The sequence below is a fragment of the Alligator sinensis genome, unplaced genomic scaffold, assembly GCF_000455745.1.
Source record: "Alligator sinensis unplaced genomic scaffold, ASM45574v1 scaffold629_1, whole genome shotgun sequence".
Lineage (NCBI taxonomy): Eukaryota > Metazoa > Chordata > Crocodylia > Alligatoridae > Alligator > Alligator sinensis.
In genome coordinates, this window is record NW_005843123.1 from 195,246 (window position 1) to 222,455 (window position 27,210).

The following is a 27,210-nucleotide window of genomic DNA, read 5'->3' on the forward strand; positions in this document are numbered from 1 at the left end:
CTAGATGCTTATCTAACCTCCTCTTGAAGACCCCCAGGGTAGGGGGGGAGAGCACCACCTCCCTTGGGAGCCCGTTCCAGACCTTGGCCACTCTAACTGTGAAGAAGTTCTTCCTAATGTCCAATCTAAATCTGCTCTCTGCTAGCTTGTGGCCATTATTTCTTGTAACCCCCGGGGGCGCCTTGGTGAATAAAACCTCACCAATTCCCTTCTGTGCCCCTGTGATGAACTTATAGGCCGCCACAAGGTCGCCTCTCAACCTTCTCTTGCGGAGGCTGAATAGATCCAGTTTCTCTAGTCTCTCCTCGTAAGGCTTGGTCTGTAGGCCCTTAACCATACGAGTGGCCCTTCTCTGGACCCTTTCCAGGTTATCCGCATCCCTCTTGAATTGCGGCGCCCAGAATTTCATGCAGTACTCCAACTGCGGTCTGACCAGCGCCCAGTAGAGGGGAAGTATCACCTCCTTGGACCTATTCGTCATGCATCTGCTGATGCACGATAAAGTGCCATTGGCTTTTTTGATGGCTTCGTCACACTGCTGACTCATGTTCATCTTGGAGTCCACTAGGACTCCAAGATCCCTTTCCACTTCCGTGCCATCCAGCAGGTCATTTCCTAGGCAGTAGGAAATGCTGGACATTTTTCCTCCCTAGGTGCAGCACTTTGCATTTCTCCTTGTTGAACTGCATTCTGTTGTTTTCTGCCCACTTGTCCAACCTGTCCAGGTCTGCTTGCAGCTGTTCCCTGCCCTCTGGCGTGTCCACTTCTCCCCATAGCTTTGTGTCATCTGCAAACTTGGACAGAGTACATTTCACTCCCTCGTCCAAGTCACTGATGAAGACATTAAAGAGTATCGGTCCAAGGACCGAGCCCTGCGGGACCCCACTGCCCACACCCTTCCAGGTCGAAACCGACCCATCTACCACGACTCTCTGGGTGTGACCCTCCAGCCAATTCGCCACCCACCGGACTGTGTAGTCATCCAAGTCACAGCCTCTTAACTTGTTCACCAGTATGGGGTGGGATACCGTATCGAAGGCCTTCCTGAAGTCTAAGTATACGACATCCACCCCTCCTCCTGTGTCCAGGCGTTTCGTAACCTGGTCATAAAAAGAGACCAGGTTACGAAAAAATGTTAAAGCTTATCCTACATCTTAGCTTACTTATACTTATCTATAGGGAATAGAGAGGGAGAGAAAAAGTCAGAAATGGTTGGGAAAGAGGAGGGAATGCATTTAAAAAAAAATAAAAAAAAGAAAAACTGGGGGTTTTGCTACTGCTTCTGCTCTAAAAACTACCTAAAAAGGTTAGGTCATACTCCTGGGGAGTGGGAGATGTGGGTTCAAATCGTCTCAGACTTCTGCTTCCTAGGGGAGTGCTCTAACCACAAGGACATTGGGCAGAAGGTTGGGAGTACCATCATAATTTTTTTTTTTGGGTTGAATTCAATGCTGCCTATGTGAATAGGGCATGCTCAAAGCATGCCTAGCATATTGGATTTTTTTCAGCACCCATATGAATTGAGTGTAGCTTAGGAAGGAGTTATGTACCTAGGAACTCCAACTGAATCACTTCTGTGCATCATCTGCATCCTTAGTATAGGTGCCTAGGGATCTTTGCAGTCTAAAATAGAAGCACCTAATGAATTTAGATACCTAATAAGTTTTGCAGCTGCTGGGACAGGGGCAATTTTAAACACTGTTTGGTACTTAGGGGTCCAATTTCTGTCTAAGTTTCATTTAGAGCAGGGGTGGGCAAAATACAGCCTGTGAGCCAGATCCGACTTGCCAAGGGATTTTGTCCAGTCTGTGGCGGACCTCTCAGTCTTGCCCAGACCAGGCATGGTGGGCAGCCTGGGCCATGGTGTATGCAACTGGTCCTGCCACCTTTGGGTGTGCAGCAGGGCTGGGATGTTGTGGCAGCCAGACTGCTTCCAAGAAGCCCCAGTGGTGGTGGTTCCTTCTAGCTGCTGCCCCCACTGGACCCAGCTCCACTGCTTGGGCACCGCAGCCTGTCTGCTCTGCCCCCACCGCTGGGAGTGCAACTCATAAAGGCAGGGCACACGGCTCGGTGGATGGGATGTGACTGTGAACAGGCAGGGAGCAGCATCCAAGAGTGGGACAGGCACTGTCACTGCCCTAAGTTCCTGGCCCTGACCTGCCCCCACGTGCCTGTTCTACTCCCAGACACAGCTCCCCACTTGTTCATGGTCCCATGTCATCCACCTGGCCATGTGCCCTGCCCACTCAGGTCCTGGCCAGTCTCCATGGAGACCCCAGGATCACTGGGAAGTGACAGCATGGGGCCAGAGCCCAGGGCAGACCCTCAATCTGCTCACTACATATCCCTATGATGGGCATCAGTTCCACAGGCAGAGACATATGGACAGCAGATTGTGGCTCTGCCCCAGGCCCTGGCCCTACACTGTCATCACCCAGTGATCCTGGGGTTTCCATGGAGCCTGGCTCCTACCTCAATGGATCACGGCTCTGCCCTGGGGCCTGGCCCCATGCTGTTACCCCACCGTGCTCCCAGCGCCAGCCTCACCCACCTGTCCCACTCCTGGATGCTGCTCCCTGCCCACCTGTGGCCCCATCCTAGCCACCCAGCCACACACAGAGGAGAGCCACTTAGGAAGCTTTGGTAATCTGTTGTGGGAGTGGGGATGGGGTGCTGACCCAACCCTCAACAGCTTACCAAAACTCCCTAAGTGGCCCTCAGGCCCATATAATTGCCCACCCCTGACTTAGAGTGTTATAGAACCAATTATATCTGAATGTAGGCATCTAGGGCTGCTGGCATACAGTACAGCAGTTGTGCAATTGGAGTCTGAGGAATTTTATGCCCGAAATTGTGACCTGGCATGTCATGTGTGCGTGTCAGGTGGCACAATTATGGGAAGGGGACATCAAATTTCTCACATACCAGTTGTATGACTGCCAGCTGCCACTCAAGGGGACACCTGTAGCTAAGGAGCAGGAAGCTCCCTGCTCCCCACTAGCACCTCCCTGATAATGTGAAGTGGCAACTGGGGAGGCAGAAGATCTCTACTCCTGAGGTGCTGCTTCCATGGGTGCCTGGGAATGTAAAAAAGTGGGTGGGTGTTCAACTGAGCATTCAGCTTGTTTTTTTGAAGTTTTGCAGTACAGTGGGGACCCTTTCCTTGATTTTTGGGCTCCCAGTGCCCTGGACCTTTAAAAATCAAACGTGCAGCTGGGATCCCTAGCTAAATGCTTGCCTGCTTCTTTATATTCTCTAGTGCCATAACCCTGACACTTGGGGAGAGGTCTCCAATGTTAGGCTCATGGTGCTTCCCACAGAGCAGCTGGAGAGGGGGAGTTCCCTCATCCCCAGCTGCTTGCACCAGGCAGCTCTTTAAATGGGCATGTGCAGCTGGTGCTGGGGGAGCTTTCCCTATCTTCTGCTGCATTTGTCAGGTGCCTCTTTAAACTGGCATATGAAGCAGGAGAGAAGCTGCTACATCCCCAGGTGCTTGCACCAGGTGCCTTTTTGAAGGTGCGTATGTAGCTAGCAATAGGGAAATTTCCCCCATCCCCAGCTGCCCTTGTCCATTTAAAGAGTCATCTAATTTAAGCAGCTGGTGATGGAGGAGCTTCTGCCATCCCCCACTGCTCATGTAGGGCACCTCTAAACCAGCTCATGCATTGGGAATGGAAGAAGCTGCTTCATCCCCAGTTACATATCTCCTATTGGGAATGGGAAAAGCTCCTCCATGCCCAGGTTGGGACCTGGAGCTGCCCCCAGCCTGATCCCACCACTTGGACTGGGGGTGGTTTTGTCCTGAACCCCAGGTAGTCCCAGTCCAAACCCAAGTTCTGACCATGTGGAAAGCCACCCACAAGTTAGGCACTAAGTGGTGCAATAGTCAAATTCCTTTTGTAGCCCTAAGCATTGAGGGAACCTATAAACATGCAGCAAGGCTGCTCTGGTGTGCTGTAATTACAGTGTGTTGGAGCAGACTCGATTAATTGAATACAGCAGCAGACTCCAGCATCACATATGTCCCTGAAAAATCAGCTGAAAAATGGCAGCGAGGGCGCTTTAATTAAAGGTTGTTGAGCCATTTTTGAGCGTGGGGATACTGATACATGTGATGCTCTGGGTCCTTTAATTAGAGAGGCTCTCAGAGATATTTAATTAAAGCTCCCCTGCCCCCACTCCTGGAGCATGTCTATAAATGCCTTAAATGTCTAAAGATCTATTCTAGCTCACCCATAGGTTTTTATGGACTAGGAGCAAGAATCACTGCATGAAATTGTCTGTCTTATGTTATGCAGAAAGACAGGATTTTCACAATGGTCCCTTGAGGTCTTAAAATGTATGAACAAGTTTCAGAACACTTTAGAAGTTTGCAAAACAAGGGAGGGAATAAAGGGCTGTATCCCACCTTCTTGATGTCATCTGCTTTTGGAAGGAGAATAAATACACAATTATTTGGATTCATGTTTACAAAAAAACTGAATATAGTTTTACATCTGCAGTAGCTTATGGTTTGTGTGGGTGCTCAGACTACAGTGAGATAGTATACAAACCTACATAAACTTATTATATTTGATTTAATTAGTTTTATTATATCAAATAAAAGTACCTTTGTGGGCCAAACTTTTTACTCAGTTCACTCACTTATTCATCAAAGTTGATTCATAACTTTAGAAATTATCTCTGATCTAGGTGGCTTTACCATAGATCATTTAAAATATGAGTCTTCATGTTTGTTCTCATTAATAATACATTCATAATAATTCATTGACCTTGGACCTGTTCCTTCCCAAACCACCATGCTTAATCCTGTCCCTTTTGTCAATGTGTCCCCAGTGCAGAATGCCAGGTGGGGCCATCAGGGAAAAGTTGAGGCAGAGGGTGTGTGAGGTGAACAGTAGAAACATGTGACTCATCAAGAAGTTAGGAGGCTGGAAGTAGAACATTTGAACTTAGGAACAGCACAAGCTGGAGCAGGAATGGGGGGGGAAATTGCAGTGGAGGAAGGGGACAGAATCAGTTTGTGGGAATGGGAGAAGCTCCAGACTATTTATTTGATCATTTTGTTTCAAGTGAAGGGGAAGGTTCAGAAATACTGTATCAAAAAGGGCCAAGCCTTAATGGTAATGAGGGGCTGCTACCGCTTTTAATATTGATATTTGCCCTTTATATTAGAAATGAAACCTAGGGAGCTAAGAGAAGCTGGGCTTTGGCCAACTGGAAACTTTCTTGCCAATTATGCTTACATTTCCCTAGGTCATATTGATCATGGTATCTGACAAACCATTCAGAAGTTACAGACACTTATCTTTAATGGTTGTATAATGACAGCTAGTGCAGGTGAAAGTGGCAGTGACCATTGAGCAGGAGACCTACACATTTGGAGGGATGTGATACTGAACTGATTTTTAATTTACTTTATTTATTTTTTTTCTCCATTTTGTGTTTTTTTTTATCATGATTTTCTTTGGGTTTCTCTTTGTTTTACAGTTCTTTTGGGCTCTTTTGAGGCTGTGTTTGATACCTTGGCTTCCCATCTGCTGCTCGTACCCATCTCAGCTATGAGTTGTGAGTGAGCCATCACCATGATTATGGGTTTTGTTTTTCTTTTTTGCTTTTGTTATATGTGGAAATCAGGGTTATGTCTGTTTTTGTTTTCCCTTCATGACATGTTTCTGTTTTTCAGCAGGCTTGTGAAAGTCTCCTAACTCTGATACCGAGGCCCAAAACTCTTGGTGAGAAAGTGGCAAGCTTTCTAGATCTATCATGTCAATCTGTTAAAACCCTGGAGGGCTTGAGAAGCAGCTAATGTCTTCAGCTGTTTGTTTGGGGCTAGTCTGGGTCTTGTAGGGACCCCTCCAAGCTCCAATATATTTTTTCTAAGGGAAAGTTTAACCTCAAGCCAACAAACTGAGATGAAAACCCTGCTAGAGGAATTTAAGGATGCTTTTATATACACTCTTGAGAGATCCACTCTAATAGAACACCAGGTTGTTTTTAAGCCAGGGCTGTCTGTGCAGAAGAGATATTCGTGAATCTCAGTTTAAGGGATACAGTCTGCCAGGAGACTTAAACTATGCTTGAACTGGGGGTGACTGAAGAATCTGCTAGCAAGAGTAGTCCAATTGTGCTGGTGTCAAACCAAACCAAACCAAACCATTCATTTTCATACTGATTTTTGAATAGTAATTGTGATCTCAAAGTCTGTCTAACCAATGTCCTCGGTAGGCGAGATTGTCAAAGGGCTAGGAAAGGTCAAGTATATTACCTACTTGGATTTAACCAAAGGATACTGGCTAATTCTATTAGCTCCAGCATCCTGAGAAATTATAGCATTTGCAACACAGTGAGGACTCTATCACAATTTCAGATTCTAAGTTTTGGACTCCATGGGTGAGTCCACACATGCAAGCACATGCGCTTCCAGCAGCTCAGATGGAAGGGGTGAACATTTGAGCCGGGTCTTTTTGCCTCAGCTCATGTGCCTGGACATGCAGTTTGGTGTGGGGCAAATTGTGGCACCTGGGGTAAAATAACCCTGCCTGGCTCCTCATGGATCTGCAGCCAGGGGAGCTAGAGCCTGGGGCCAGCACCTGTGCTGTTCCCAGCAGTATAAAAAGCTGCCCTGTCCTGGCCTCATAAGTTCAAAAAGCTGCCCTGGTACAAGTAGCTCAGGGCTACTCACTCTCAGGAGCTTTTGGGGCCCAGCCAATTGGTACCCGGGAACACTACCCCTTGTACCAGCTGGACTGCAGAAGCAGCCCTGAGGTTTCGCTGCATCCTTTACCCACTGCAGTAGTCTGACAATGGGGTCTGCTGCCTGGCTGTGACCTGCTGCACACCTGCCAGACCCGGATGGGGACTGCACAGCCAGTAGAAGCATCTGCCTCTCTGTGCCAGCTGCCAGTGGGCTGTAGCTTCAGAGTTGGCCTTTGTGTGGCACTACTGCCACATATGCCCCCTGCCTGGCCATCTGAGCAGCTATCGCCCGGAACATGTTCCCAGTGTGGTGGCCTGCTTTAAACTGTCAAAGTATGTCCTTCTGGCCCCAGTTGGCCAGGAGGTCAGCCACCTCCAGCCAGGTCCAAGGTGCCAGCTCTGAGCAGGCCTCTGTGTCTGGGTCCTGCCACTTGCCTCCCTAGCAGGAATTCTGGTGTTCCTTATTTGAAAACTGAAAAATCCCTGATAAAAAAATCCCTAAGTCACTCTGTAAAATACCCTGAAATCCATTTTCCTCCACAATTAAAACAAAACCCCGCCATATATAGAGAGAGAGAGTGAGAGACAGAGAGACAGCTATCAGTTGGGCAATGTTTTATTGATATATCTACAGTGTTAAAGCAGTTTGGAAGCCTACCATCATAATAAAATGAATTCATAATAAAATGTTTTGCTGTTTGCCTTTGGTTTTCTTACCATAGAGCAGTTAGAGCTTCCCCTGACCCCTTCACTAACCAGGATGTGGGGACAGCTGCCCCTGGAGCCACAGCTCCTGCAGGAGGTCTCATCCTGTCTGGCAACTTGGCATGCAGGGTGTGTGCTGGGGGGATGTGGGGTTAGCAGGAGCGGTGTGAAGGGATGTGGGTGGCTGTGGAGGCATGTGGGGGCCATGGGATGTGTGGGTGGATTGTGGGGGGACTGTGAAGGGGGGTTGCTCAGAGGGGCCCCCCACAGGGCACAGCACCCCTGCACAGCTGATGGATAGCTCCCCACAGGGGCCACAGCCCTCTAACAGGGGTTACAGCCCCTGAACAGGGGCCACATGACCTCCGCAGGGGCTACTACCCCTCCATGCAGTGCCCACATGCCCCACCTCCATTTGCTTCCTCAGCCGCTCAGATTGCTACCTCACCTGGCTCTGTTCCCTGCTGGCTCCTACAGCCCCTGCCGCTGGCTGCCCCCCCCTCCCCCCCCCCCCCTTCCCCCCCCCCCCTGCCGATGGCTGCCCCCCCATCCTCCCTCCCACTTGCACCCCCAGCCCCTCAGTGGCTGCTCCACCTGGCCCCATCCCTTGCTTGCACCCCTAGCCCCCCCATGGCTGTCCCCCAGCCCTATCCTCCCAGCACTTTAAAGGGGGAAAAAAAAAAGTGCCTTGCTCTCACTGGCAGTAGGAGGGGCTGTGAGGCCATGTGGCAGAGCCCTCACATGCAGCAGAGGGCAGCAGGGTTCCCCAATCGCACCCCACACCTGGCCCTGCCCTGATGCACCCCACACCTGGCCCCAGCACTCTGGGACTGAAAAAAAAATAAAAATAAAAGTCCCACACTTACCAGCAGTAGCAGCTGCTATTGGGATCACTGAGGCCTCTCGGCAGGGCCCGCCCCGCCTCTCTCCCCCCCCCCCCCCCGCACGGGTCAGTGGGGCCACCTGGCACCTGCATTGCCACTGCCCCATCATGTGGGTGTGGCTGGTTTCCACAGAGTGCTGCGTGGGTCCATGCATGGTTGGGCAGCTGGGGCCACTGTGGTTGTCACCCACGCTCTGTGTTAAATGCAGTGGGGGCTCTGCCGCAAGGTCCCAGTGACCCTGATGGCAGCTGCTACTGCTGGTGAATGCAGGGCTTTAAAAATTTTTTTTTAATTGCCAGGATGCTGTGGCCGGGTGGGGCAGAGATTTGCAGGGGCGGGGGGAGAGGAGAGTCATGGGGAAGCCAGGGGATGGGGCTGGGTGGAGCAACCATTGGGCAGGGCTCAGGGGCCAGGCAGGGGGGATGGAGCCGGGTGGGGCCCCTGCAAGGAGAACTTTTTTCCTTTCCGCACATGCCTCTTGCAGTGTCTCAAAGGGCTTTGAGACGCTGCAAGACACACGTGTGTGCTCATGTGGACACGCCCCATGGGGCACCTGCTACCTTCCAGCACCTAATGGAAAAAATATTCTGTCCACACTGGCAGAGCTGAATACTTGGATGATGTCATAATATTTGCCAGGGCTGAAAGTGGTGAGTACATTCAGGGGCTGAAAGTGGTGCTGTATTTGCTTAGAGCCACAGGCCTCAAGAGCAGCCCAGCTAAATTCCGGGTTGGGTGCAGAGCGACTAAGTACCTGAGGTATACCCTAGGAAATGGAAGTATTAAATCCCTAATAGATAAAGTAAGGGAACTGGTGGAGTCCCCAGTATTCACAACAAATTGATAAGGGAAATCATTCCTAGGACTGATGGGATATTAGCAATGCATTATCCCTCAATGTTCAGTTATTACAGCATCTCTGACAGACCTGCTCTGGGTATTTGGCACCAAGGAAGGTGCAGCGGAACAGACTGTGTGGAAGCTTTTGGAACAATAAAGCATCTCCTCTGCAGTGCTCCAGTGCTGTGCAGCATGGATTTTACACAGGAATTTGTGTTACAAACTGATGCCTCTAAACAAGGCTTGGAGGCAGTGCTCTCCAAATTTGATCCTATATTTAAGTAGAAAACTTCCCTGAGAGCAAAAATATGTGGTTATTGAGAAAAAAGCAATCAAGTAGGCAGTCAAAACCCTCTGCTACTACTTTCAAGGAGCCCCCATGATCTGGGCATCACCTATTTTGGCAGGCACCCCATATCGCTTCAGACCTAGGCCCTCTCTTGGTGCCCCTGACATACAAGTTTGAGCATACCCACCATCCATCCCTGTACTGGTGGCCCTCCTCACCACATCTAAAATAAGTCAAGTAATCACTACATTTTCCCCTCAGGCTGCTAGCCTGCTCCAAGTTTCCTTCTTCCCTCAAGTAATCCTTCACACTTAAGTGACACGGGGCATGTGGGCAGCAGACCGCGGCTCTGACCCAGCTCTAGCCCATGCTATCACTGCCACAAAATCCCGGCCCTGGCACTAGCCCTGGAGCAGCAACCCACCCAGGTGCACACCCTGCCAGCACTGCTCGGGCCAGTCTCCATGGAGACCCTGGCCATGTGCTGTCATGGCCCTGCTGGTCCTGGGGTCTTCACAGAGACCAGCCAGAGTGCTGTGGGCAGGGGCTGCTGGGAAATGGAGTCTGGCCACTGGCCACATCTGCCATTTTGTCCACCCCTGCTTAAGAGTCTTACAGACCCAGGCCAAAGCAGTCCCAAGGCTCTGGCAGGCTGCTTGAGATTTTCTGGTTAAAGAGGGAATTATTTTCATAGCCCAGAGTTCCTGCAGTCACTGGTAGGCCTCTGCCACCTGCTCAAAGGCCTTTGGGTCATTTCCTACCCCCTTCTTCAGAATTATTCCCTCTCATTCCTCATCCCCCACTGGCATCAGGGAACAGGGAGACACACCAACCTGCATAAGCACGTTCTCATAGAATCATAGAAAATTAGGTTTGGAAGTGACCTCAGGAAGTCATCTACTTTAACCCTTTGCTCAAAGCAGGACCATCCCCAATTAGATCATCCCAGCCAAGGCTTTGTCTAGCTGGGTCTTAAAAACCTCTAAGGTTGGAGCTTCCACAACCCGTCTGGGTAACCTGTTCTAGTGCTTTACTACCCTCCTAGTGAGAAGATTCCTCCTAATAGTTAAACTAAACTTCCCTTGCTGCAACTTGAGACCATTGCTCCTTGTTCTGTCATCTGCTACCAGTGAGAGCAGTCCATCTCCATCCTCTTTCGAACCCCCTTAGTTTGAAGGCTGCTATTAAATCCCCTCAGTCTTCTCTTTTCTAGACTAAATAAACCCTGTTCCCTCAGCCTCTCCTCAGAAATCATGTCCCCTAGCCCCCTCACCATTTTGTTGCCATCTGCTGGACTGTCTCCAATTTGTCCATATCATTTCTGTAGTGGGGGCCCAAAACTGAACACAGTACTCCTGATGTGGCCTCACCAGTGCTGAATAGAGGGGAATAATCACTTCCCTTGCCCTGGCAACAATCCTACCAATGTAGCCCAGTATGCCGTCACTCTTCTTGGCAACAAGGGCACACTGTTGGCTCATATTCAGCTTATTGCCCACTGTATCCCTCAGGTGTTTTTCTGCAGAGCTGCTGCCCAGCCAGTCAGCCCCCAGCCTGTACTGGTGCATGGGATTGTTCCGTCCTAAGGGCAGGACTTTGCGCTTGTTTTTGTTGAACCTCATGAGATTTCTTGTGGACCAAGACTCCAATGTGTCGTGTTTCAAAAGACATTGATGTAAGGACTGGGTCACAGGTGTTCTGTCTTAGTGGTTAGCCCACAGGGGAAGGGCAGGAGCTGGTGCAGAGTCCAAATCACAGGCTGTCAGGGCATCAGGAACCAGGGACCAAGTTACCAGATTCAAGGGTGAAATTCAGAGGCAGAGTCCAGATCACAAGCCAAGTCAAGGTTCAGGAGCCTGAGACTAAATTAACAAAGCCAAGCAGAGTTCTCAGACGCCAGAGGCCCAGAGCAGCTTACCACAGCAGACCTTCAAGTGGTTGGCCTGCAGCCTCCTGCCAGAGGCGGATCCAAATGGGGAGGCAGCTTTTTCCACTAGCCAATCAGGAAGTCTAACAGTGGCCAGCAGGTTCATAAGCCAGGGTTTCATTTTCATTAGAGCATCAGGCAAGTTTGTCCAAATGGCAATTAGTTGTGGCTGGGTTGCCTGTTAGGGCCCCTGATAGCTGCATCGATTGCTGCTACTCCTGCTGGAACTGCTGCTGCTGATGTTGGTACAGGCCTGATGTTGGTACGGGCCTTCTAGCCATTTGATCAGAGCTAAGTTTAGACTGCCTGTATTCTCCAGCACATGCAAACATGTTCCTTACCCTGCTTCCTTAGCTAAGCAAGTCATCTTTGATTTCAGGTTGCAATTAGTTCTTTTATTCCTTCTAGCACAAGCTTCATACCCATAATAAATAAATTAACTTAACCACAGTAACCAAAGCAAATGAGTAGACAAGCAATAAGCCAAAACCTAGGCTGCTTGAGGAGTTAAAAAAACAAAAACAAAACAAAACATGCTTTACCGGAAGAAGCTGCACATTATTTTGACCCAGCTCCACAGCACCTGTTTAGATTGGGCACTTCAGTGGGGCTTTCTGGCTCTTTTAGCTTTAGCTGATTCAATCAGCTATTAGATAAAAGTGCCAAAAAAGCCCCGTTGAAGCAACCAATCTATACAGACGTCGGGTGAGCCAGGTCCAACTAAGGTGCTGCCTGTTCTGGGCATGTGTGGGGCTTGGCATGGAAGTGCGCCGAGTTTAAAGTAAAGCACTGTGTCTTGGGGGCGGGGGTTGTTAATGTCTGAAATCAGCCCTAGTGTCTTTCTTCAGACAACAAAAGAAGACCTTTCTAACTCCTACTCCTTCTTCTCCTCGAGCTCTTAACTCTTTTTTGTAACTTCACCCTCATTACCTGCTTGTTTTAGGTAGGTCCTCACCTTCCAGCCAGGCATACAGTTAGCTGCTGACCACATGGAGCTGGGTTTAGAGCCCCTGAAGGCTGAGTACCTCCTTACACCTTCCCTGTTCCATCCAGAATACGTTTCCTGGAGTTCATTTCTGAATCACTGCTGAGTGGGACCCATGTAGGTCCATCACAAACTGGCATAAACTGTGAATGTGGGCTTTAGCACAGAGACCCCTGTCCAGGGATTGTAGTTTGTACTCCTAATAACTCCTCCATAACTAGGGCTCCACTCCTTTACTCCTGGCTCCTTTTCCCCTTGAGTTTACTTTGGCCCAGGGTGTTTGGTGAAAGCCAGCCATCTTTAGTTTTGATGTTGAGCCCAGCATTTGGCTGAAACATCATTTCCCTTGGTATCATAAGAAATGGTGAAGAAGTGGTAAATGGCACTATTGAAAAATAAGAAGAGGTTGGAGACACTCCACCAGGCTTGGGAAATTTGAGGCTTTTTCTGACTGCTACCAGAGGCAATGAAGTGCTTAGTTAGCACTGCATCGGTGAATTACAGATGGGTATTGTTTACTTCTTGTTTTAAATGTATATAGTCATACATCTGTCCATTAGTTCAGAAAGGATAACTTTGCGCAGCTCTCATATAGACCCCAGAGCTAAAGTCCTTTTAAATATAGGTTATCATCCATGCAGTGTATGGCATATTGCTGTAGTCTTCTTGGTTTTTTCAGGTACACTGTATTATTTATTTGTTGTATAAAGCATGCTTGGTACCATTTAGATGTTCAGCCTTTGTCCTGAATAGCAGAGTTGGTAGGAATACAACAAAATAAAAGGTGTATCAGAAAACTTATTTAACAGTTTACTACAAGTTTTATACTTTCTTCCATTTTACTCATTTAAATTGCTGAAGTGGATAACTTGTATTTGTTTCTTTAATTGGAATTTTCCAAGGGTTCTATAGTTCTGAATTTACTTAGCATTTTTTATTAAGACTTTTCATATTATGCAAAAAAATAACAAGTCCTGGAATTTTGTTGTGGAATTCCTGGATAACAAAAAATAACAAGTCCTGGAATTCATATTCAAGCATATAAGTAATATGTAGATGGCCTGTGTTATATTTATAACCAAGACCAATTTGACTGTTTAAATGTCTGGATAGTTTAAATGATTTGACCACACTGTATTCCTCTGTCAGAGTTTTCAGTATCTGAACATTTCTGGAGAAAAGTGTTTAAATTATAGAAACATCATATTTTTTTTACAACTATCTGGAGAGGGTAGACATATCTGCACGTTCATTAAAGTGCAGTAGTTACTGTACATTTCATTTAGTACTTGTATAATTAAGTACTTAATAAATGCACAGTAACCAGAGTTACTGTGCAGTAGTGCCAGCACACAGTTTTTTAGTGGTGCTTACTGTGCGGTAGCCTAATACTGCTACACAGTAGTGTATTAGCATGGTTTTTGCCTGGCACAATACTGCACAGTGTTATTAGGCTACTGTGCATTAAGTGTCTCATGTAGACATGCCTACAATGTGTGCTACAGTAACTCTTGAGTGAAGAAATGCTTATTTATATAACAAGCATTATATCTCTTGCTATCTGCATTTATTTAAACTTATGACTGGAGTTGATGATGCAGTTGATGATCCAGTTGCTTGTGACTTCAGTTGAAAGATGTAAGTGGGAATATTAAGTGCCCTGTAACTAGTTTTGTGACAAACAATGTAGTCAACATGGCTAAGAGGAAGTGGAGCTTTGCATGAAAAATAAAGATTCTACTGATGTAGTTATGTCTGGTTATTTTGCTAACACTCTACAGTTACTGCCAGAATCCCTGGATGGAAAGGATATCCATCTAAAGGTTTTATCTAAAGTTCTGAACCCATGATGTGACACAGAAAAGAAAGACCCCCTGTTCCAGTGAAGAGTCCCCCTTATAGTTGTAGCCTCCAAGATATATGCCATGCTCAGCAACCCCTGGCACGTGTGCTGAGCATGGCATGCAAGGCCATTTTGCTCCGCACACCACCACCAGCCCAGGCTCTAAGCAGCTGCTGCCAGCCACGCAGCCCAGACTGCTCCCAGCAGGCGGCTGGGAGGCTGCAAGCCTCCATGGGCCAGCTGCAGCTGGGAGGCTGCCAACAGCTGCTCCCGCCTCCCGCCTGTCGGCACTCTGGCACCTTCCAAGATAGACATTGTGATTTTTTTGGGACTCCGGCCAAAAAACGTTGCCTACCCCTGATATAGGGGTTCAATTGCAGGGCCTGTGCAATTAAAAAATTCACAATAGAAACTTTGCAGGTTAGAAATTGGTCTTGATTTATCCTGTTTTAGAAAAAAGATGGTCTGCATTTGCAGATGGCCTAATATTTGCAGAATATTTAAACAGAATTAAAAGTTTTGAAGAGCGTAGACCAGATATAGGTACTGTTGGCCAGAAAATAAGTCATATTGTTCTAAAAAGATTTGCAGAGGAATCGCTTTCAGTGTGGAAGCCAGCACTGAGGAGATTTGATTAAATACAGAAGATTTTTTCTTTGATTGCTGTAATTGTTGAAGGGTGGAGGAAGAGTGGAAAAATCTTGTCTTGCAAAGCAGTTAGATGACAGAAAATATTGATCACCCAAAAAATGCATTATGACTGAGCCTTTCAAGTCTGTCATTTTCTGGCTTATAAAAGATTCTGGTCTGTGCAAGGGAAGGTATCAGCACTTACTTTTTAATATGCTGAAGAGAGTTATGCTTGCAGTTGTTTTCCACCCGAAGTAGTTCAGTGGCAGGTGAGGACTTTTGCATTTTAGAAAGTTTGTTCTCCAATTAAATACTGAAAATGTAAGTGCTGCTCATGGCATAATGAATTTGTGATTTTTGATGGTGGTTATGGTGATTTAAAAGCCGCATTATAAATGTAGTATAACTGACAAATTTATGAGCTGTTTACATAAAACTGCAGTTTTGAACTTTAATGTATTAAACCCATAAACAGTTTCTCATTGCTACAATTGAAGTAATTTTGTTTTTGCTATGAAGTCTGTAAGAACATCTTAGAATAAAAATATAATTGTAGTTCCTGATCCTACAGTCATATCCATAACTATATGCATATGAGTAAATTCAGTGATATCAATGAGGCTATTCAAATGGGTAGCGTTATTCATATGCTTAGGTATTTGTAGAATTAGGCTTATAATCTTTAATACTTTTTTCTCTTTCTGCATTTGTTTTGTGAAATTCACATCAAATACCCTATCAGCAGTGACTGTAAAAACAGCTTTTATTATTTAGTTCATTTTAAATATTTATCTAAAATTACAAGAGCATAGATTTTTGAGTGAGGTTGACAGTTAGGACACTGTTCCCTGCTTATAGTCTGAGACAACAAGCCACAGAGAGAGTGGAGGAGAGGTTTTCAAGCAGAGTAAAGAAACAAATATTTATTGACTGTTCAGTTGTCCTTTAGCTGAGCAGTGTCTGAAGCCTTGCGGAATCTCAGGGTCTTCATCTACTTCTCAGTCTCAAAGCTCTGCAGTCATCATTCTCTCAGGCCAGGAGTATTGGATATATTCCTCTTCAGAGCTGGTCAGCAGCAGAGGGAAGTTTCTGTTGAGGTATGAGATCCAACCTCCTTGAAGCTGACTGTTGCCTCCACAGTGCTTAGCTACTTTAATTGCAGTGTTGAGTGTTTTAGCCCCTGAGTACCAGGGCCCCTTTGCAGATTCTTGGGTGAGATTTTCACAAGCACTCAGCCCTGCCCTAATTCTGCTCTTTTGCTTGAGGGAATATTACACTTAATCATTTATTCCTTTTGCTTTTGAAAGTGCATACCAACTTTCATTATTTACGCAGTCACGAGCAGTGGGGTTTCAGAGATTATTGGGAGTTGTGTTATGAGCAGGGATCCTGGTTTTCCCTAATAAAAAATTCCAAATTATCTTATAAAAAAATCCCAAATCCATAATTAAAATGAAAGGCCACTATAGAGATAGGTATCAGTTGAACACAATATTTTCCTGATATATTTACAATTTTAAAGCAATTGGAAGCCTACCAGTGCCTCAATCAGTATAATAAAATAAATTCTAAATACCTATACATTTTGGTATTTGATTTGGGGTTTTTTTATCATGGAAAATCAGAGCTCCCCCTGCCCCCTTAGCTCACAGAATTCAGTTCCAGGCCTCTCACATCCAACCCACAGCCTCCCAGCCCTGCTGGTGCCCTTCACTCCCCACCCACAGCCACCTGGTCCTGCCGGTGCACCTCACTCCCCCACCCACAGTTTCCTGGCCCTGCTGGTGCCCATCACTCCCCCCCACAGCCCCCCAGAGCTGCTGGTGCCTCACACTCCCCCCCACACCCCTCATCCACAGCCCCCTGTCCCGTCTCAGCCTGCTGGAGGGGGCCCCCAGCTTCCAAATCTATGGGGCCAGGGACCCAGATCTGTATCCCTGTGCCCCTCCGCAGGAGTGCCCGAGCCCCAGCTGCTGCCTTCAGGAGGCAGCAGCTGCTGTAGCAGAGAGGAGCACAGAGCCCACCTCCTCCTCCCTGTTGCCTGCTGCCTGCAGGCTTGGATGACAGTGTGGGTCTGGCCCCCTGCTGCTGTGTGCACTCCTGGGGGGCTGGGGGACCTGTGCCTCCCAGATCTTTGCTCAGGGCAGGGGCAAGGGTGGGTGCGGGCTGCTTGCTGCGGGCTTGGGTCTTGCTGCCCTTCCTCGGGGCTTCCGCAGACCAGGCCCCTGCTGGTGCCGTGTGGGCAGGGGGCACTTCGCCAGGGCAGCATGGAGCTTTCAGCAGCAAGCAGCTTCCCCGTGTGGCCCTGCTGTGCCCTGCAGCTCTGTGTTCTACCCGCTGGTCTGCAAAGGCCCTGTGGGAGGGCAGCAGGGTGGGGAGCCTGAGCCCATAGCAGGCACCCACCCCTGCCCCACGCACAGATCTGAAGGGCATGGGTCTCCCCTGCCCCCTGGGAGTGCGGAGTGGTGGGGAGCCAGCCCTGCCCCCTGGACGATTTGCCTGTTGGCTCCATCCCCCTCCCTGCCAGAGCCCTACGACTGCGTGAACTGGCCCCAGACCTCAAGCCTCATGCATCCCCCTGCCTAGGAAGCAGCCCCAGCCCCTGCCCTGCCCAACCCATTCCCTCCCTCCCTATGGGAGCCTCAGTCTCACCCCTCTCCTACCAACTTACCTGTGAAAGCTGCTCTCTAGGCTGCCTAGCGGCCATCTGTATATACATGCACATGGTGCCCCTTGCCTAGCAGCCCTCTTCCTGCTCCTCCCCAGCCCCTTGCAGGCTGGAACTCTGCCAGCCTGAAGAGGTCTTTGCAAAATTTGCAAAATTCATGGGTTTTTCCGTTAAAAGGAGAAATCCACATTTTCCTCATGTAAAGGGGGAAATCTGTGTTTTTCTCTGTTTTTCCATGGGAAATGGAAATCCTGGATCCCTGGTTATAGTCTCTGCATCAAGGGAACAAATCCCCTCTAATGAATGCCAGTGGCAGGGCTGGCTTGTTCTCAAGGCAACTATATCAAGCCCCCTGTCTCTTGGGGAGCATTTGTGGAAAGGGCACAAGAAAATGGAGAATACAGTTAGATCCAAGGAGGCAAAAGAGGAGAACATCATAGGTTCATAGATGTAGGGTTGGAAGGGACCTGAGCAGATCATCAAGTCCGATCCCCCTGCCCTGGGCAGGAATGAATACTGGGCTCATATGACCCCTGATAAGATTAAGCTCATATGACCCCAGCTGGGTAATTATCAAGCCTCCTTTTAAAGACCCCCTAAGGTTGGAGCCAGCACCACTTCCCTTGGAAGCTGGTTCCAGATCCTGGCTGCCCTGACTGTGAAGTAGTGCCTCCTAATGTCTAGCCTGAACCTACTCTCAATCAACTTGTGGCCGTTATTCCTTGTTACTCTGGGAGGACAGGGTCTCACCCATTCCCCTTTGGTCCCCCCTGGTAAGTTTGTAGATGGCCACTAGATCCCTTCTCAGCCTCCTTTTGTGGAGGCTGAACAGGTTCAGATCCCATAGCCTATCCTCATAGGACCTGCCCTGCTGCCCCCTGATCATGCGAGTGGCCCTCCTCTGGACCCTCTCAATGTTGTCCACATCCCTCCTGAAGTGCAGTGCCCAGAACTGGATGCAGTACTCCAACTGGGGCCTGACCAAGGTCGCATAGAGGGGGAGGATCACCTCCTTGGACCTGCTCGTGATGCATCTGTGGATGCATGACAAGGTGCGGTTAGCCTTTCTGACTGCATCCCCACATTGGCAGCCCATGTTCATCTTTGAGTCAATAATGACTCCAAGATCCTTTTCTGCCTCTGCTGGCGAGAGGGGAGTTCCCCAGCCTGTAGGTGTGCTGCTGGTTATTCCTCCCCAGGTGCAGTACCTTGCACTTGTCAGTGTTGAAACCCATCCTATTCTCATCCACCCACCTCTGCAACCTGATTGCAGCTTGTCCCTCCCCTGTAACGTGCCCACCTCCCTCCGTATCTTAGTGTCATCTGTGAATTTGAACAAGGTGTTATTCACCCCCTCGTCCAAGTCTCTGATGAAGATGTTGAACAGTGCAGGCCCAAGGACCGAGCCCTGTGGAACCCCACTGCCCACATCCTTCCAGGTCAAAAAAGACCTGTCCACCACCACTCTCTGGGTACGGCCTTCCAGCCAATTGGCGACCCATCTGACCCTGTAGGGATTGACACCACAGTCACCTAATTTTTTAATGAGAATGGGGTGAGAGACAGTGTTGAAGGCTTTTCTAAAGTTCAGAAAGACTATGTCCACCGTGACGCCTGCATCTAAGGATTTAGTGACTTGATCATAGAAGGCCACCAGGTTGGTCTGACAGGACCTGCCTCTGATGAACCCATGTTGGTTGCCCCTAAACATAGTCTCCCCTGCTGGCCCCTCATGGACTTGCACCAGGACAATTTTCTCAAAAGGTTTCCCCAGGACCGAGGTAAGACTAACAGGCCTATAGTTTCCTGGATCCTTCCTCCTCCCTTTTTTGAAAATGCGGACCACACTGGCCCTCTTCCAGTCCTCTGGCACCTGGCCAGAGCAGCACGAGTGCTTGTAAAGCCGTGCCAGGGAACCCGCAATGACCCCTGCCAATTCCTTCAGCACCCTGGGGTGGAGAGCATCTGGAACTGCTGATTTGAACACGTCCAGCCTCTCCATAAGTTCCCTAACTCAGTCCTCCCTAACCCTAGGCCTGGCGGAGTCTCTCCTGAGTCTGTCCTGAATCCCAGTGGGGGAGATGTCCCTGTCCTGAATCCTGGTGGGGGAGATGTCTCCCTGCTCAGAAAAATGGAGGCAAAGGGTTTGTTAAAAAGGTCTGCTTTTTCATCTGGTGCAACTACTAGATTGCCAAGCATATCCTGCAGGGGCCCCATGTTGCCTGGTGCCTTCTTTTTACTCCCTGTGTATTTAGAAAAGGAGTTTTTGTTGTCCTTGATCCTTGTTGCTAGCCCTAGTTCTGTCTCTGCCTTAGCCTTCCTAACAGCCTCCCTACAGACTTGAGTGATGGAGGTATAATCCTCTTTGGTGATAGCCCCTCCCTTCCACTTCCACTTTTTGGCTACATTCCTGGATGCTTTTGGTGAGCCAAGGGGGCTTTTGAGCACTCTTGCCCCCATTGACTCACATTGGGACTGTCACCCCTTGGGCTCGGAGAATCATCTCCTTAAGGAACTACCACTCATCTTGGATGCCTAGTTCCCCTACTCATCTTGGACGAGTTTTCATCAAAGTGTTTTCATTTGTTTAATTCTGACCTTTCTTGTGGATCACATCAGGTGGTGAGGGCTGTGTGCCTGTTCTGAGGCAGAGATGGTTTTTAGATAGCCAGCTTAGGTAGCAGGGAATAGGTAGGGTACCAGGAAGCTGTAGTATAGGCACTCAGGGTTAACTTTTCATGAAGCAAGGGAGCTCTGTTCCACCCCGCCCCGTTGCCCACCCCCCATCTGGCCATTCAAAGCAGCTAGCAACTTTGTGCTGTCACTCTCCCTCCTCCTCCTTCCCCCGCTGACAGACCTGGAGCTGGGGAGGGTGGGGGAGCAGAGCTGGGGAGAGGGGTAGTTCAGCAGCCTCCTCAGACGTTGTGGGAGCAACCCTGCCTGATGACTAGTGCCAGTGCAGGCAGGCTCCAGCCCTTCTCCCAACCCAATAGGCAGGTGGGGGCTCTAACTCATGGTTGTGGGAGCTCTAACTCATGGCACTTTATGTAAAGTGCTGTGAGTTACAGTGAGACCCTGAACATCTGTAGGCACCCTCAGATACAATAATGACAGGAGCCACATGGGAGAAATGAGAGGATTTGAGCAGCTAGAAGTCCAGGGAAGACAACTGAGATGGGAGTAATCTGATAGATCCAGTCCAATCCATCTTCTTGGCTCTGGGACATTCTCTAGTGTGGTGTTCTATCCAGATTCACAGTCTTAAAGGATGGGACCATTTTTTATTAAGAGGAGGAGGAATGGAGATGTGTGAGGCATGTAAGACATTTGCAGAAGGTATTGACTAATTTGTGAGGAGATACTGGACAAGGTCAGCAGGAGCATCTGTTCATTGGCAGTATTTCAGAAGAGCAATCCACTACTCTTGCCCTGAACAGACTTAGTTTACCTCATACCAATTCATTTCTCAGTAGGTGCATCTACATGTGCAAATGCTGTGGGGTGTGTTTATTCTAGAATAAATTATTCTCGAGTAAACCCACCAAGAGCAGGTGTCTACACATGTGAGGATTTGGCACCAAATTTGCTGTTCCTGACAGCGCTCTGCCCCCACCTACTGTGGCCCCCAGCAGCATCCAGGTTGATCTCTAAGCTCCACCTGGGTGTTAGCCCAGGGGCTGGCAGGGGGCATGGGGCCAGGAGATAGTTCCCTGCCCCTGGGAGCTGTCTGCTGCTGGGGTAGGCTCCGGTGGGGGAGCCCAGACAGGGACAATGTCGTGCTGCCCAAGCAGCAGGGAGCTTCTCATCCCAGCTGCCCAATCAGTGGAAGGGGGATTGGAAAGAGCTGTGAGGGAGGGACAGGTCTTAGCCCCCTGCCCCAATCTGCCAGTGAGGCAGCTAGCAGTGAGCTCCTGACTGGGCAGGATAGCCACAGCACATGCAGACTTCCCTGCACTGTCTGGGGCTGGCTGGGAACTGTCCCAGTCAGGGGCAGGTCCCAGACAGGTCCAGACTGGGCGGGGAACTCTCCCTGTGCAGGGAACTCCCAGCCGCCACTCTGCGATTGTGGAGCAGGGGCTGTGAGCTCCCTGCTGCCGGGACAGGGGGACATTGTTTCCACCTGGGCTCTGCCACCAGAGCCAGCCCGGCAGCAGACAGCTCCCAGAGGCAAGGAGTAATCTCCTGCCCCCTCCCGCAAATTTTCTCCCGGTCAGCCATCTTCATGTGCTGTACTATGCCGTAATTATTTGGCAGTTAATTTGCTGCTTGCATTTGCAGGTAGCAAATTAACTGCTGAGTAGAGGAAATTACTGCACAGTAAGGGTCAGCATGTGTAGATGGTGACACTTACTATGCAGTAATTAGTTTTACTGCACAGTAAAGCATCTTGTACAAAAAGGAATGTTATTCCTGAACTTCTGTACTAACTTGCCATTGCAGGTGAAGTTTATTCATGAAGGTAGAAACCTGAAAAATGCTGACATCTCTTTTGCTCTAGCTGCCCTGTAATAATGACCAGTACCTTGCTCTCAGTGCAGATTAGTGGTTAAATATGGGGCTAAAAAATGCATTGTGTGTTTATGTAGCCACTAGAGCACAGAAATGGCTTTCAAGAAGAGTTTAGCATTTGATGGATTAGTAAAGGTATAGCTGGAAAGTCTTTAAAAGTTTGTTATACTCTGGATTCTGCAACACTGCTTTGTTTCTGAGATTATTTATTGTCTCCCTACAGCCTCGCAATGTTGCTGGTTTTCGGGGAACAGTCCGCTATGCTTCAGTGAATGCACACAAAAATCGAGTGAGTATCTCAGCTATTTAAGGGTTTAAAAGACAGAGTTCATTCTCCCCAGTAGCTGTTAAGTTCTGTGCTCTTTAGTGGTGAAAGTGGATTGATGTTTAGGTTTAGTTTGATGTGACTTCTGACTTATTGCCTAAAACAAGTTGATGTATCTAAAAACTGTAGTGAAAGTGTAAAACTATTGATTGCCAATGTAAAAATATATTCTTGCTGTTGGCTTTTCTCTAGTCAAAGTCTCACATTTGGTAATTATCATGCTCCATTATTAAGAAAAAATAAAAATCAAGTTTTAAAAATCCAAGAGAAACTGATATCACTGGGTGCCTGTAAATGAGTATGGCAGCTGCTCTGACACACTATAATTATGCTGATACATTGATAAATGAGATGCTGTGGTGCTTTAATTAGAGCGACTCTTGGAGCCACTCTCATTAAACACTCCTCACCCCTGGAGCATGTGTAAAAGTGCCCACTGTCACTGTCAGGTTCCTGTGCACTATGTCTGCTTCCCAGTAGAATCCTGATCTGTTCTGCACAACAGCTGACTCCCTAGAGCCCCCTGTCCACCTGAAGGTTGAAGCATGGCCCAGGGTGAAGGGTAATTTATACAAATCAGATTCTCCTCTAAGGACAGATGTTACTTATGAAGAATGTCTGGACTCTTTCATCCCAAACTCTCCATGGAGATCTCATCTTTCTTCAATTCATAAATATCATATGTAAATATTTTAAAAATACTTTCTATTTAGATAGTAAATATCTTCTGTTTCTTGAACCCCATCATATAAAGCCATTTGGCTTCTGATGCCATGCTCTTGCTGCCACTCTCTTATGGCTCCCTCCAGACTTCAGCCTCCAAGTGCTGTTGCCTTTTTAGGAAGAGTTTCTCCTGCAAGTGTTATTGCTTAGCATTGATATTGACTTTTTGAGCCAAATCCTATTCTGCCTTTATGCACCTAAATGATATTTGGTCATCTTGTAAAGGCATCATTTGGCATTCTCAGAGTTGAGGTTCTGTTTCCCCATGTGGCAGAATAGAATTGCCCAGGCACACAGGTAAATGCCTGAAGAAAAGAGGATCCTCAGTGTGGCAAAAAGCATCCTGCTGCTGCTTATCCATTTCACCCACCAAATATTAAATGCAAGATGCAGAGAAGTCACTGGGGACAGGGATTAGAAGCCATGTACCCTGCCTTCCAGGGCAGTGTCTATCTTACTGAACCATACAACCTCTATTTTCCTCTTCTCCTGGCACTCCCTATCTTCACCTTTTGGATGCCTTTCTAGAGGAGGGCTAGACTCTGTGCAATGTCTGAACTTGTGGGGGCCACAAATTAGCCCTGCACCCTCCCCAAGTCCAATCCAGTCCCTTTCCCTTACCTGATTTGCTGCTTGGCTTTCTGCTCTTTGCCCTGTGCTCCCTACCTGATCTGCTGCTTTGGATTCTGCTTCCTGCTGTATCTGCCATTGTGCTGCCAGTCCCTCCCCACACAGAGGCTGCCTGTGCAACTTGTGGCACCTGTGCTGCAGGTTTGCCACCCTGTCCTGAGAGAGGTAGTTAGCCATGTTAATCTGACCATAGCGTAGTGGTTAGAGCAATTTGCTAAGAAGTGAGAGATGAAGATTCAAAGCCCTTTGGGTGGGGGTGGGGGTGGGGGGGTGTAGAGGGGACCTGGCAGAACCTGCATCTCCAACTCCCTGGGAAAATTCCTTAATCACCGGGCAAAATTGGAGATCCTCCTAAGCTGCTGCCAAACAGTAATTATTTGTGGTTTCTCTTGGACTGTGCTTTCAGGGACATGAATTTATACATATACCCTGTTTATTCTATTCCACCTTGAAACCCTTGTAGCCTTCTGAGCCATAGTGTAGCCTTCTGAGTATAGCCTTCAGAAGGGAAGAGCAGGACAAACATGACTACACAAGGGGGAATAGAATCTAAAATCTGTGTAAATGCCAAAAATGGCACTCATGTGACACATAAAGGTAAAACAGGATTTGGTCCTTAAATTTCTCAGTACATAACCAACAGGTATGAATCCTTTACAATTCCTCCCAGAATTGTATAGATTACAAGGAGCAAGGCTTTTCTGGTGGCATCTTTTATTGGATCAGCTGTATATCTGGGAGAGATTTTAGACAAGCTACCAAGCACAAAGTGCCCTTTCTCAGGGCTAAAGTATATAGGTTGACATTATCCCTTCTTAGAGACTGGAAAACTGATACAGATCAGTTAATTGATTTGCCGAAGGTCATGGAAGGAGTCAGTGTCAGAAGTGGGCTTAGATTGTCTTTACCTTGGGAATTTACATTGCATTCTGAAGAGCACTCAGAGCTGTTCTCTAGAACTTTATTTTTATGTTTATTTCTAATAAGAATTAAAAAACCCCCGAAACAATTGTCCAGTCATGCAGTGCTGTCCGTCCTGTGCACTGAGTGAGAGGGACCCTGTGAAAAACAAGCACATAATCATATATTAAAGACCATTTATAATGCATCTGTGCCAGGGAGAGGAATTAAGGATGCATAGACAGTTTTCATTATGGCATTTCCTGATTTTGAGTGCTTGACTTTGCAGCCTCAATAGTATCTAACCACTTTCTGTAATTATGTTGAAAATGGAATTGACACATCCCATAGATGTTACCCTCTCCACTTGATAAACAAGGAGGCTCATCACTGGAGAATACAAACACTGAGCAGCAGCAAAGATGCTGTTTCACTTTACTTTGTCTCTTATCTTCTCCAGGAGATGGGTAGACATGATGACCTGTGGTCCCTCTTTTACATGTTAGTGGAGTTTGCAGTTGGCCAACTTCCATGGCGCAAGATCAAAGATAAGGTAGGAAACCTGGTGATTAACTGTAGCTAGAGGTTGTTTTTCAGGCTTCATCTCAAGTTGCTATAGTAGTATGTGTACATGTGCACTGGCGGACATGACAGACTCTTGATGCCTGTCTGGGACATCTACCTGTATCTTAATATAAATTATGAATGTCAATGGATCATCAGACTTCATAAAAAGCTAAGTTGAATTTGAAGTGGAGGTGAATTATGCCAGAGCCTGGTTCCAGAGAGTCCTTACAAACAAACAAGGACTTTAGGGAAAGAAACACTTTCTGAGGAGGCTGATGGTTCATTCATGTCAGCCCAGTTTCCCAAGAAAGGCTACGCAGAATCTTCAGTTGGTGAGTCAAATAGGGTGCCCAAACCAAAGGACTTAAACTAAGAATCCACATACATGTTCCTGAAAAAACCTTCTCCAGGAAAGCATATATGACCTTCCCACAGAATATTGGTCCCTAACACTAGTTAGGACTCTAACGGGGGGGGGGTGGATCTTGCAATTTTTTGGCTTTGTTGGAAAAGTCTAGCACAGGGATTGGCAACTCGTGGTGCACATGCCAGAGCATGCAAGGCCGTTTTGCCTGGCATATAACGTCTGGCCCAGGATCTGGGCAGCTGCTGCCAGCCATGCAACCCGGGCTGCTCCCAGCAGGTGGCTGGGAGGCTGCAAGCCCTGCTGCAAGCAGCCTGAGCTCCGTGGCTGGCAGCAGCTACCCAGAGCCTGGGCTGGCTGCAGGGGTGGTGGCAGCCTCCTCCCAGTGGAGGGGCTCAGGGAGAGCTGTGCTGTGGGTAGGAGTGGAGCAAGCTCAGCTGCACAGGGCGGGTGGTGGCAGCCCGGGCGGCACTGGAGGGGTGTCTATAGCCCCCTCTAGTGTTGCCAAAGCTGTCCCTAGGGGTGTGCAGGGCCTGGGGCATATCAGCCTGTATGGGACCCAAGGGGGTTGGGGGTGGTGAGTGGCCGGAGCCGGTAGTGCTTGGCAGTGGCAGAGCTGGCGGCAATCAGCAGTGGTGGCACATGGCGGGGTCTATATGGCACTGACTGTGGGGCCCCCCAAAGTGTGGGGCCTGGGATGGTCACCTCAGTTAGTGCTGCCCCTTTGGGCTCCAGAGCCCCAGTTGGGCTTTAGGCCAGCAGCAGCTGTGTGCACCCCTCTGGGGAGAGGACTGGGGAGGGACCTGAGGCAGCACAACCCCCAGTCCCTCCACCACTGTCCACCCAGAGGCATGCATGCATGCCCTGCCTCAGGCCTCTCCACCGCCCTGTGCCCCAAGGCATGTGTGCAGTTGCTGCCAGTGTGAAGCTGGTGCCAAGGCTTTAGAGAACAATTGCATACATGCGTCAGAGTGGGTGGTGGGGGAGGGGGAGAGACCTGGGGTTGCACTGCCTCAGCCCCCTGCCCTGCCATCCACCCAGAGGGGCTCATGCAGCTGCCACTGGCACAAAGCCCAGCTGGGGCTCAGGAACCCACAGGGGAGGCACTAGGGTGGGCTTGGGGGGGCCTATAGCCACCCCAAAATTTGCCTTAGTCCCCTCCCCTCCATAGCCACCCCTCCACTGCTGCCTAGGCCCCTGCTGCTCCGCTGCCACCCACTCTGAGCCCAATCCCCTCACCAGAAAGAGGCTCCCCTGCTGGGAGCACCATACCTTTGCAGGCTCATCTGTGTGGGGTGGGCAGGCAGTGGCTGCTCTGGGAGGGGTGGCTACAGGGGGACTAAGGTGAATTCTGTGTGCATCTGTGTGCACGCATGTTTGGTTCTGTGTGCGTGTGCCTGCATGTATGTCTAGTTCTATAGGCATCTCTGTGTGTATCTGTGTGTGTGCATATGCAGCTGTGTGTCTGGTTCTGTGTATTTCTGTCTGCATGTGTGTGTCTGATTCTGTGTGTGTCTGTGTGCATGTATGAACTGCATGTCTGGTTCTGGGGGTATGTGTTTGTATGTCTGGTTCTCTGTGTTTGTGCGCGTGTGGTTCTGTGTGTGTGTGTGTGTGTGTGTGTGTGTCTGGTTCTCTCCCTCCTATCCTTTTTCTCTCTCTCTCTCCTCTTTTTTCTTTATTTTCTTTCTCTTCTCTTTTTCTCTTTTTTTCTTTCTCTTT

The 27,210-nt window shown here is 48.5% G+C and overlaps 1 protein-coding gene across 1 annotated transcript in view; it reads left to right on the forward strand.

Moving 5' to 3' along the window:
- TTBK1 (tau tubulin kinase 1) overlaps positions 1-27,210 on the forward strand; it is a 288,592-nt gene that overhangs the window by 162,861 nt on the left and 98,521 nt on the right. The window contains exons 7-8 of the mRNA XM_025193892.1: positions 22,203-22,268; positions 25,018-25,110. Of these exons, the coding sequence (XP_025049677.1) occupies positions 22,203-22,268; positions 25,018-25,110 (159 nt within the window). The remainder of the gene's footprint in view (positions 1-22,202; positions 22,269-25,017; positions 25,111-27,210) is intronic.